Source organism: Equus asinus, chromosome 3 (genome assembly GCF_041296235.1).
Source record: "Equus asinus isolate D_3611 breed Donkey chromosome 3, EquAss-T2T_v2, whole genome shotgun sequence".
Lineage (NCBI taxonomy): Eukaryota > Metazoa > Chordata > Mammalia > Perissodactyla > Equidae > Equus > Equus asinus.
The window spans coordinates 100617061-100629998 of NC_091792.1; the positions used below are offsets into that span (position 1 = coordinate 100617061).

Consider the following 12938-nt stretch of genomic DNA (forward strand, 5'->3'; position numbering starts at 1 on the left):
TAAACAGGAGTGAACGTTAGATTCCGTCAAATGCTTTCCCTTTATCTATTGAGATGATCACATGGCTTTTGGTTTTTAGTTTGTTAATATGGTGAATTATAATGATTGACAGTTGAATGCTAAACCAACCTTGCATTCCTAAGATAAATCCTACTTGGTCATGGTATGTTACCCTTTTCACATATTGCTGGATTCTATTTGCTAAAATTTAGTTTATAATTTTAGTATCTATGTTCATGAATGATACTGGACTATCATTTTCTTTGTCTGGTTTTGGTATCAAGGTAATGCTTATTGTTTCAGGTGGGAGGGCAAATCAGTTCCCTGTTACTCCATCTCAGCCAGAAGGAGAAGTCTGTCTGCTTAACAGTTACTATGTCATTATCTCATCTGCTCCTTCCTAGCCTAGAAAGTATTTATTATTATGAACCTCATTTTACATATCTGGGAAACAGAGAATGGGAAAAACTGAGGCTCAGAGAACAGGGTGGCACAGTTCTAATCTAAAACTAGTATTTGAATCCAGACAATATGAATCCAAAACTCACTCTCTTTAACCTCCTACAATACTATAATATTTAAATAGTATTCAAAAATTAATTTCTTTTTCATTAAGAAAAAGCATTATATCTCTAAAAGATACAGGTAGCCTGATCTGGAGCCCATGTCTTAATCACTATGGTATTTGTTGAAAAGAATGAATAAGATACCATGGTTTCTCATACTCTGAGTCAGGATCTACCTAAACGATTAAAGACTGAATCTACTGAAAACAATTACTTAAGAAAAAGAAAAGGTCCAGCTAGGAAGAAAAACATTCTATAGTCCCAAAAAGTCCAATCAAAACGGTAACAACAATAACTGCTACCATTTTAAAATTTTATTTAATCTTCAAAACTACACTGTGAAATAGATATTACTACTACAAACTTTATAGCTGAGGAAATTTGAGACTCAACAACATTAAGAAACTTGTTTAAAGTCTGCCACCCCTTAAATAGCAGAACAGGCATTCAAACCCAAGGCTATAATGTAGAATTCCTCTTAAGAGGAGGATGGGAGGAGGAATAACAGCTATTCAAATAATTCTAGCCATGAGGCAAGATGGTATAGGGGTAAAGAGCCTGGACTCCTGAGGAGACTAAGGTTTAATATTTATTCTGCCTTAACCTAACTGTGAGACCTTGGAAAAGTTATTTGAACTCTCTGGGCTCCCATGCCTTCATCTATAAAATGGGGATGATAATTTATCTTTCATAGGGTTGACAATTGAAAGACAGAATATATGGAAAGTGTTTAGAATAGTGCCTGGGACTTGGTGGGCACTATTTAAATTTTGCCATCAATATTACTATTATTCCTATAGTTAAAATTGCACGTGAAAAAAATTACACACATTAAATAGGCACTTTAGAGATTCTTTAGTATGAAGAAGATATTAGCAAATAACTACATATTTAAAAACATAGTCCTAGAAAAATCTGACATATCTATATTAGTATCCTAAAAATGGCTTTGGAAATTGATTTCCAGCATCTTCTGTAAGTAGGCAAACAGTTTTTAAAACAAAAGCAGGGATAATCAGAAACAATTCATAAAAATAAAGCAAATTACTCAATTCCATTAAAGCAGTATTAAATACTTGCTATGGGCTCAGCATTATGCAATGTTCTACACGGGACATAAAACATCTACACCCTACGCTCAAAAAGCTTAAAATAATAGAAAGCAAAAATAACATACACAGAATAGATAGTCAAATAAGGCAAAGTACAAGCAAAAGTCAGTGGCAAATAACTCTGCAAGGAAATAATTCTATAGTACTATTAAAATTTATAAGTTCAATCTGTTAAAAAAAATTATCTGTGTATATTTAGTGCCACTCCTAATACCAGTGACAAGAACGAGTTCAAAGGACTGGTAAATAAATATAAATTATTAATGAATCACATAAGCAAAAAAGAAAGAACGTTGCTGAATAATTTCCACTGTAACTTACTGTTGCTATTTTGGTCTTTAGAAAGTTCTCCCTTTCTTCATCTACCTTAATTTCATGTCCAGTTTTAAATAATTCAAGCATTTTGGGGATGTCACGGCCAATGGAATCTGGTAGAAAAATTAAAAAATCCAAAGTTATCACTACATCCAAACAAGTAGCAAAAACGACCAAATAAGAGAAATATCCATCTCACGTTAAAATATAGCAAATAAGTTGTGACAGAGTTTATAGTGGCCCCACTTCCTGGTGTTCATGCCCTTGTGTGATCCCCTCCACTTGAGTTTGCATGGGACCTGCAACTTATTTCTAACCAAGAGACAGAATGCTTATGTGTATATGATTACATTACATAAAGCTGTAATGCCTATATTGGAAGAGACTCTCTTCCTACTGGATTTGAAGAAGCAAGTTGTAATGTTATGAGGTGTCACATGGAGAGGGCCACAGGGCAAGAAACTGAGGCCCTCAGTCCAGCAGCCTACAAAGAACCGAATTCTGCCAAAAAGCCACATGAGTTGCGAAGTGGATCTTTCCCAGTCAAGTCTCAGATGACACCACAGCCCCAGCCGATTCCTTGATTAGAGCTTTCTGAGAACCTGAAGCAGAGAACTCAGCTTAGCTATACACACATTTCTGACAGAAGCTGAGATAGTAAATGTGTTTTGTTCTAAGCCACTAAATTTGTAGTATTATTGTTGCACAGCAATAGATAGCTAGTAAGTATAAGCAATGATGATGCTTATCATACTTTAGAAACACTGACAACAAATTAAAATAAAATCTATAAAGTAACCCATGATATAAATCTATAAATAATCCAAAATAAATCCATGATACTGAAAAATACTAACGGTTTTTAGTATCACATTCTTATGTAATTGAGTACTAAACAGTATGACAGATAGTATAATAATAAACAGCCTTCCTCCCTGTCACTTTGGATGAACTGTCTACGCTCTTAGCAAAGGCCATTCCTCTTCATTTGAGCACTGGATCCCACTCCTTCTCACCTATAGAGGGACACCACTCCTCCCTTCTCTCCTCTACATTGTCAATTTTTCCTGCTTTCCTAGATCATCGTCATCAGATTACAAAGTTTCTATAAAATCTCCCATCTTAAAATAAAACAAGTCTATGACTTCATATTGCCTTCCAGTGACCATCCAATACTCCTAAGAGCATAAGTTCTCAAAAAAAGCTGTCTCTCTTTTCTGCCTCTACTGCTTCTCCTTCCATTTTCTTTTATCCCTACTTACTTTAATCAGGTTATCATCCCCATTACTCCACTGAAAATAATCTTGTCAACATCACCAATGACCTTCACACTGGCAGATCCAATAGTCATTTATTTCTCAGTGTCCCACTAACTTGACCTATCAACAGTAGTTCAGAGTCTCTCTCTCCTCTTCCTACAGTATCTTGACTTGTCCTCTGAAACACTACTCTCACTAGCTGCTACACTCTATTCTTTTTGACTGAGCCACCCTCACTTAACTGACTTTCAAAGGTTGAACTACCTCAGGGTTCAGTCATTTGGCCTCTCTTTCTATCCACACACACCTCCCTAAGTGATCTCATCCAGACACATGGCTTTAAACATCATTTATCCACTGGTAACTGCCAGATTTATATCTCTAGCCACAAGCTCTCTCACGATCTCCAATTACCTACTGGATTATCTCCACCTAGATGCAGGTAGGTAAATAGTAAGGAGTACAATCTGACAAATGTTTGCTGAAAGGACGAACAAACAAATGACTTCATCATTTTGAACTCGATATAATGATGAATGTTGTAATGATAATGAAGTGGGAGAGAATAAGGCTTAAGAAGGAAAGAGAAATAGTTTTGCATTAAAACATACTGAAGTGAAGGTGCTGAGAGAATACTAAATACTGTATACAGTTAGAAACAAGAAACTAGAAAAAAGTGATAGACTGGGGATAATGATATAGATTTGAGTTTTTAAGCCAGTTCCATCCTAAAACAAACACAAATAAAACTTCCTTCTCTTGACCTTATATATTCCTTTTTCAGTCTCTTTCTCTTCTAACCAAAGCATGTTGATGCGAATTTGCGTTTCCCTAATGACCAAGAAGTCAAGCATCATTTCATGTGCTTAATGGGAATTGTGTATTTTCTTTTGTAAGTGCCTGTTCAATTCTTTTGCCCCTTTTTTAAAAAAACTAGGTTGATAGTCTTCTTACTGAGTTTTAAGAGTTCTTTATATATTTTGGATACTGGTCCTTCATTAGATATATTTGTGCCCAGTATTTCCCCCCAACCTGTGGCTTGTCTTTCCATTTTCTTAGTGGTGGCTTCCCATGATCAAAGCTTTTAATTTTGATAAAGTCCAATTTAGCAACTTTTTCTTCTATGGCTCATGCTTTTTGTATCCTAAGAAATCTTTGCCTAAGCCAAGGCTTTAAAGATTTTATCCTAGAAAATTTTCCTCTAAAATTTCATGGTTTTAGCCCATACAATTAGGTCTGTGACCCATTTTGAATTCATTTTTGTGTTTGATGTAAGGAAAGAGATTTCCAGTTACTGCAGCACCATTCATCAAAAAAACTAATCTTTCTCAATATAACTTTGGTACCTTTGTCAAAATGGTATCAGTTGACCGTTAGGTGTGGGTCCATTTCTGAATACTCAATGCTTGATCTATAGTCATTTATCCTTACGCCATACCACACTGTCTTGATTGCTGTAGCTCTATAGTAAAGCCTCAAATCAGGTAACGCAACTTTGCTCGAAGACCTTTGTTTTTCCTTTTTAAAATCATTTTTCTATTCCAGGTCCTTTGTCCTTCCATTTAAATGTTATAATAAGCTTATCAATTTCTAAAAAAATTTTAAAGCCTCCTGGGAGTTTGATTGGGATTACACTAAATCTATAGAAAAATGTGGAAAGAATTCCATCTTAACAATATTATACTTCAAATCCATAGCCATGGCATATCCTTTTATTGACTTACTTAGGTATTCTTTAAACTTTCAGTAACATTTAGTAGTTTTCTTTGAATAGGTCTTGCATATCTTTTGGTAAATTTATTCATTAGTATTTTGCTTTGTTATATTCTCATAAATGAAGCTGTTTTATAAATTTCATTTTGATTGTCTATTGCTAGTACTTAGAAATTCAGATGATTTTGTGTGTTGATTTATATCTTATAACCACACTAAATTCCTTTATTAGAATTCACTTACTAGAATATCTCAGGATCATATCCTCTAGGAATCAAGACAGGTTTTTACTTCTTCCTTTTCCATAAGTATGCCCTTTATTTCTCTGACCTGTTACAACGTTGAACGTAAGTGCTGAGAGCAGAGATCTTTGCATTGTTCCCGATCTTAGGTATAAAAGCATTCAGTCTTAATGGTCTCATTAAGAATGATATTAGCTGCAATTTTTCACAGATGTGCTCTGTCAAGTTGAGGAAGTTCTCTTCTATTCCTAGTATTCTGAGACTTCTTATCATGAATGGGTGTGAGATTTTGTCAAATGCTTTCTCTGCATCTACTGAGGTAATCTCACAGGTTTTATCCTTTATTCTATTAACATGGTATATTATATTGATGTTCAGATGTAAACAAACTTTGTATTCCTGGAATACATCTTCTTGATTAAGGTTTACTAATCTTTATATACATACACATATACATACATACTGCAGGATTCAATTTGCTAATATTTTATCCAGGATTTTTGCTTCCATGCTCATGAGGGATACTAGTCTGTAGTTCTCTTTTCTTGTGATGTCCTTGCCTAGCTTTGATGTCTATGTAATGTTGAGCTCATAAACGGGTTGCTGAGTGTTCCTTCTCCACTATTTTCTAAATGAGGTTGTGAAGGATTGGTATTATTTCTGCCTTAAATGTTGGATAGAATTCACTAGTGAGAAGTCATGCGGGCCTGAACTTTTCTTGTGGGAATTGTAAATTACTAATTCAATTTCTTTACTTGATTCAGATCTATTTACATTTTCTATTTCTTGTGGACACTTTTGGGAATTTGTGTCTTTCAAGAAATTTGTCCATTTCCTAAGTTGTCAAATTTATTGGCATAAAGTTGTTCATAATACTACCCTATTATCTTTTAATGTCTATGGGATATATATTGATGTACCCCTTTCATTCCAGATCTCGATAATCTGTGCTCTTTTTAGAAAATCCGTCCAGCTAAAGTTTTATCAATTTTATTGATCTTCTAAGGAACCAGTTTTCCTTTCCACTTTTCTCTGTTTGTCCTTTTTCTATTTCATTGACTTCCACTCTGATATTTATTATTTTCTTCCTTCTACTTACTTTGGATTTAATTTTCTTCTTTTCTGCTAGCTTCTTAAAGTAACAGCTTAGAACAATGATTTTAAACCTTTCTTTTCTAATTTAGCCTTTAAAGCTAAAAATTTCCCTCTAAGTACTGCTTTTAGCTGCATCCCACAAGTTTTGATATGTTGTGTTTGATATGTTGTGTTACGTATGTCATTCAGTTTAAGACATTTTCTAATTTCTCTTGTGATTTCTTCTTTGATCTATGGCTTATTTAGAAATGGGTTGTTTAATTTTAAAGTATTTGGAGATATCTCATATTTCTTTTGGTTACTGATATCTGATTTAACTGTTGTGACTAGAAAACATACTCTGCATGATTTCAATCCTTTTAAATTTACTAAGACTTGCCATATAACCCAGCAAATGGTCTCACTGGTGAGTGTTCCATGTACACTTAAAAAGCGCACACCAATAACACTTCCTATGGTTGCGTGAACAGTTCTACAGATATCAATGAGGCCAAGCTAGTTGACAATATTATTCAAGTCCTTTACAGCCTCACTGATTTTCTATCTATAACTTCCATCAGTTACTGAGAGAATATTAAAATCTCCAGCTGTACCCAGTGATTAGTCTACTTCACCTTTCAATTCTGTCAGTTTCTGCTTCCTGTATTTTGTGGCTCTGTTTTAGATAAGCATGCCCTTTTATTACATTATAGAATATCCATTGTTTTCTCTAGTAAATTCCTTGTATTAAAAGTCTATTTTGTCTAACATTAATATAGCCAAACCAAATCTCTAATGCTTATCATTTTCATCATATATGTTTACTCTTCATTTTACTTTCAGCCAATTTATGTTTGAACATAAAGTGTGTCTCCTGTAGACAGTATATAATTGGACTGCTTTTTCATCATTTTATAATCTGTGCCTTTTGGTCAAAGTGTTAATTCCACTTCCAAACAACTTAACTACTGATATGGCTGGATTTAGGTCTTTATTTTGATATGTGTTTTCTATTTGTCTCATCTCGTTTGTTCCTCTAGTCTTCCTTTACTGTCTTCTTTGGTTTTAAACAAAAATTTTTTAATATATTATTTTTATTCCTCTGTTTAGTTTTAAGTTCTATCTCCTTTTGTGTACGTGTTTTTTACTTGTTCTAAAGACAACAATGTGCACATTTATTTATCACAACCTACTTCATTTCAGGAAAACAATAAATTTGTACCAGCCTATCTCCATCCTCCCTACCTCACCTCACAATTTTATTGTCATGCCCAAACCTGCTTCATCACCTATATATTTATCTTCAAAATAATCTTCACTGGGCTACTTAAGACAGAAATTAGGGAATCATTCTAGATTCCTCCCTCTTCCTTACCCCCCACATCTAATCAATAACCCTGTTAATGCTACCTCCTCAATATCCCACAAAAGCCTTCCTCTTCTCTGTCTTCATTGCCACTGCTCAGATTCTGTCCTTATTTATCTTTTACCTAGCCTACTGTATTAGCCTCCTCACTGGTCTCTGTTCTTAAAAGTTTCACCATCCTCATATCACCACCCTATCCCTTACACAGTCTCACATATAGTCAGTCTAATAAGCAAATCTTCTATCATTCTTCTCAGCAATATTTTTCAATGGCTCCTGTCTACATAGCAGATAAAATCTAATCTCCATGGTATGGGACACAAAGCCCTTCATGAACTGGCGCACTGCTTACCACTGTCTAACTCCATTGACCACCACTATCTGATAACACTTTATGTACCAAATGATAGAAAACGAAACTGCTGGCTCCAAGACAGCAAGGACCTTGTCTGTCTTGTTCACAGCCATCACACTCAAGGCTTGGCACATAGCAGATACTCAATAACTATAAATACAATTATTCTAATCCAAAAAGATCCATAAATTGTAGGTAAGCCATTCTTTAGTGGCAGTATTTAATCCATATCTTCTATCAACTGCATGCTGCATTAAATGTGCATTCACTGTACAAATATTTGTTGAGTACCTCCTTTGTGCCAGGTACCATTACCATTCTAGGCCATGGCAATACAGTAGTGAAAAAAACTAAAAATGTCCTTACTCTAATGGGAGGAACTGAACACACACACAAATAAAAAATATGAGATGCCAAGAGTGATAAGCCCTAAAAAGGATACAAAAACATAATAATGAGAAATCCAGTGATAATGAGAAGTGAGGGGTAATATTTTATGTAAGATGGTCATGGAAAGCCTTTCTGTTTAGATGATATCTGAATGAGAAAATGAGCCAGACAAATAAGCAAAGAGCATCACAGACAGCTGGGACAGTAAGTCCAAAGACCTGAGAAGGGAGAACACAGTGTGTATGAGGAAGGGCAAGGAGGCCACTACGGCTGGATGACGGAAATGAAGAAAAGATAATAGAACCAGCTGAAATATATCAATAATTCATCTATAATAATTATAATCATGCCTAATCATCACTGGAGTCTTTCAAACATAAACAGTTTTTAAACTAATACATCGAGGGGAGGAATTTAGGAAAATTTCAAATTGATTACTCTGCAAAAATTCCCTATGTTTTAGCATTTTGCTTTATACAACCAAAGAGTTCTAACTGTTTCAATAATGCAAATATGATACAACACCAACTTCCTCACAGAAAGCAGGGACCTACTCAGCAAATGTGAATACTATTTGGACAAGCCTGCGGGAATATCCTTTTGACAAGACTCCAACTAGAGCACTGAAGTTCAATTCTAAGAACTATGTGTTAAGAGGAATACACATTAGTGGGTCCAATTTCCTAATCATGACCCTTTCCGCCTACCTGCCAATAACTTAGTGTGGTTTAAAAGAATTCAACAGTTTCCATATAAGCTATAGGACCTACCATGGGTTAATATGCACAATAGAAAACTGAATCCATTAAGTGAAGATATTTTTATACAGTATTTTTTGTTAATTAATAGTAAATAATAGGTAAGATTAGGAATAAAATATATATATCAACAAGATATATCTATATTAGAAACGAAAGAATTTCAGAGGGTACTTATATTAGGGGGAAAAAAAGCTAACTGACAAGCAAAAGGAAGCCCAATTTCTTTCAAGAAATTTTAAAATGTTTTAAATGTCTTTTTTTATTAAATAAAAAAGAAATTTTGAAAAACAGAGAACCTGCCTACAGCTACGTAAGCAATTAAAACGAATCAAACTGCAACATTAAACATGCTGCAAAATGTGCACATTCACTCTGGGCCAGGATGGTTACACCCACTCCCATTAGCAAAACAAAATGTAAGACAAAATGGGAAACTAATGAGCTCAGCTGCAGGGGCTCGTTTGTTTGTTTTTTAATTTTACCCATGTGCTCAAAACGTAATTTCTATTTTACCCTAAAGTCTTTTGTTGGATATAAGGGGAATCAAATGTTCCTAAACAAGAATCTGGATAAGCTCTGAAAATGCATAATACAAGCTGCATTTGTTCTAACGCACATCTGGTGCATTCTGTTTTAACATTTTTGACAGGTTAATCGTTTGTCTTCATGTTTAAAGAACACAAATGTTTTGCCAGTGCTGTTAAACAGATTGTGTGGGGGTGAAAAAAAGAGAAGGAGAAAGGTCTGTCTGTTTTTTCAAGATGCTTTGTTAGGCAAATGGGCGGTGGACATACCTAGGTAACTTGGCTGTGGTGTACGGAAGCTATGATTCATTATGAAAGTAGAAATAAAGCCCATTAATAAAAATAAACATTTTAAAGGAAAACTTTTCTTATTTGAAATATAGAAATAAGTTATTTGAAAATCTTTCAGACTAAAAACAGTAGTCCCAAATTTTGTGAGGAAAATGGTAATAAAAAAAAAAACTCAAGGCTAAAGAAAATAGAGGCCAAAAGGGTTATTCAGAGAATGTACAAAGTAGCAAAGGTGACAAAATCAATTTCTGAAAAACCAGTTCACTGTGCAAAGCAAAGAGCTGGCTGAATACAGATATATTCAGTATTCAGTTTCAGTTCTAATTGACTACATTTAGTATTGTTTGGTTTTGTTGAACTTGAATTTAATGAGAAAAAAAATTATGAAATATTTACATCAAATTTAACTATAATTCTGGTTTAATTTTTAAAATAATGTTCAAATTCAGGTCTTAGAAAAGAATATAAGTCTGATTCCACAGCAACAAATACTACTGTAATGGAAATCCCTAATAAAAAGTGCCAAACCTCAGTCCAATATATAATAAGGATGTGTTATTCAATGCAGCAATCAAAAACAAACAAAACTCTAGTATAACAAAAGAAGTGGAGAGTACATCTGAATTCGCTTCACATACAGAACACGAACTATAATTCAGCTAAGTGTTAGTGGCTATCATGTATGAAGAATTTTAGTAGGATTTTTTAAACTCAGAGTTGAAATCTCAAGACCAAGCTACTAAAACAATTTTAAAGTATTTGTTCTGCTTACACTATAAAATTTTATTCAAAATAACACCTATCTACAGCAGATACCCAGCACCACCTAAAAGAAACTATGTCTGCAAATGAATTTATTTTTCCTCCCAAATCTACTCCCTGTTTCTATTAAGGATATCAACTTACTAGGAAAGATCCCTAGGTTTAAAAATCTCAGCATCATTTGACTCTTCCCTTCTCTCTCAATCTGTCCATTCCTAACTACTTAGTGCAAAGTCCTAATATCTCTGACATTTGTCCTCCTCCCTCCAGTCTCATCACGAAGACTTGAGTTTAAACACTACCTTTATTAGCCTCTGGGGACTGCACCCAAACTCGTCTCCGTGCCTCTAGTTTTGATTCTTGCCAATCCACCATACAAACTAGAGCTAGATTAAAGCTCTACAGAACGCCCCACCTTAAAAACTTCTAAGAGATCCCTGCTGAATACAGAATAAAAGTCCAAGTCTAGTAGGGTCCTATTCAAGATCCTTTCCAATATGGCATCAACCTACCTTTCCAACATACTTTCCCATTATTCTCTTTCATTTCAATGTAGGGGTACCATTCACTACAGCCAAAGAGAACTAATTGATATTTCTTGTACATGGCCTGTAATTTCTCACTTACTTCAGTGTCTGTGACTAATAGATTCTTTCTACTTAAAATAATATTCCCCTTAATCTGCTCATCTAATTATTCAAAGTATCATTTAAATGTCACCCCCGTCAGGATACCTTCTCTGATTTCCCCACTCATGTGTAAACCCATGTCCCCTCTACTGAATACCATGTCCTCCTCTACTGAATACCTACAGCACCTTGTGAATTTATCACATAATACTTCATACTTTATAACATGGCTATTTATGTAGCAATCTTACCTCTCCTACTAGAATTTCTAAGAGAGAATATCCAAAAGGGGAAGGTTCCTTAAGGGAAATATCTGGAGAGCCTTGTATAGAGTAAGCATTCATATATATGTCGAATATTGACATATATGACAATATTATATATAACACATATTATATTGATAAAGAGGTATAAAATAGTAATGATGACAACATACCTAGTTGGTAATAAATTCTATTAATTTCAAGCTAGAATATGACCTAAATTTAAAGAACTGGTATTATAAAGTAGCTAGGTTTTCAAATTACATTAGATTACCAATATTAATACCAAAGGAAAAAGGATCAAATACACATGTTCTTATATAACACAAAACCCAAATACCAGGACATATTATTTATTCTACACATATATTACCAATTTTGTTTTCTAACTAAACATATATATTAGAAAACTGTTGATAGCCTATTGAAATAATAAAAAATTCTCCCTTACTTTGAGCAAGCTTTGGAAATCTTTTTTTCAGTTTCTTCTTTAATGGATTAAGCTCAGGCATTATTTCTGGAACAGCTACATAAAAGTCTAATTGAATTTCATCATCCAAAATCTGAAAATCAGGGGAAAAAAGATAACCTTAGATTATATGAAAAGCTTTATCCTTCTGAAAATAAACAGAGCATAATGTAGTAATTTCCCTTATAATTTAGAAAATAGACATTAACCACAATTCTTTTCTTCAAACACAAGGATCAGATGAACACATTTACTAGTTATGAAACCATCAAAAGCAAAACATTTTCTGATGTTTTCTTTCAAAAACAGCCATATCCATTGTTTAAAAAAACATTTAATGGGTTTAATTCTTACATGGAGATATGTTAGGCAAAAGCATTATAAGCTAGAACATAGCACTGATGTGTACATGGCTCATATAACCCCACAAAGTTGAATTCATATGTCCGTTAAAACTGAAGAAACATGCTAAAAATTTTGTAATAGATCACACATAAAATTAATAACCACTAGCTGCCAAATCACTAGCAAGGACACTACCCTTCCTAAATTTAGAGTAGTAAGAGAACTGAATCTATAATTATTTTCACAAAGAAATGAAACTAAAATTCGCTTTGCCTCCAATAACTAAAAATACAAGAGGAGTGGGATAGTCAAAGATAAGTTCATTTATAGTTTATCATCCATACTCTAATTCCATTCTAAGAGCAAAGGGAATGACTTCAATTTTTAAAAGACATTTTAAATCAACCCAGGCAAGCACCCAAAATAATTATTATACTACTAAAATATACTCCTTTTAAAAATTTAGTTGGTTACAAAATAAAGCAACTTTTTAGAACAAGAC

At 33.9% G+C, this 12938-nt stretch overlaps 1 protein-coding gene across 6 annotated transcripts in view; it reads right to left on the reverse strand.

Annotated features, from left to right (window-relative positions):
- The window catches only part of MRPL1 (mitochondrial ribosomal protein L1), a 63183-nt gene that overhangs the window by 26745 nt on the left and 23500 nt on the right, over nt 1–12938 (reverse strand). For all 6 annotated transcript variants that reach the window (XR_011502171.1, XM_070505578.1, XM_070505579.1 and 3 more), the window contains 2 exons: nt 12074–12185; nt 2000–2106 (listed from right to left, as the gene is read on the reverse strand). Coding sequence is in view for 5 of the 6 variants with exons in the window: in XM_070505578.1 (XP_070361679.1) it covers nt 2000–2106; nt 12074–12185 (219 nt within the window). In the remaining variant the exon portion in view is untranslated. The remainder of the gene's footprint in view (nt 1–1999; nt 2107–12073; nt 12186–12938) is intronic.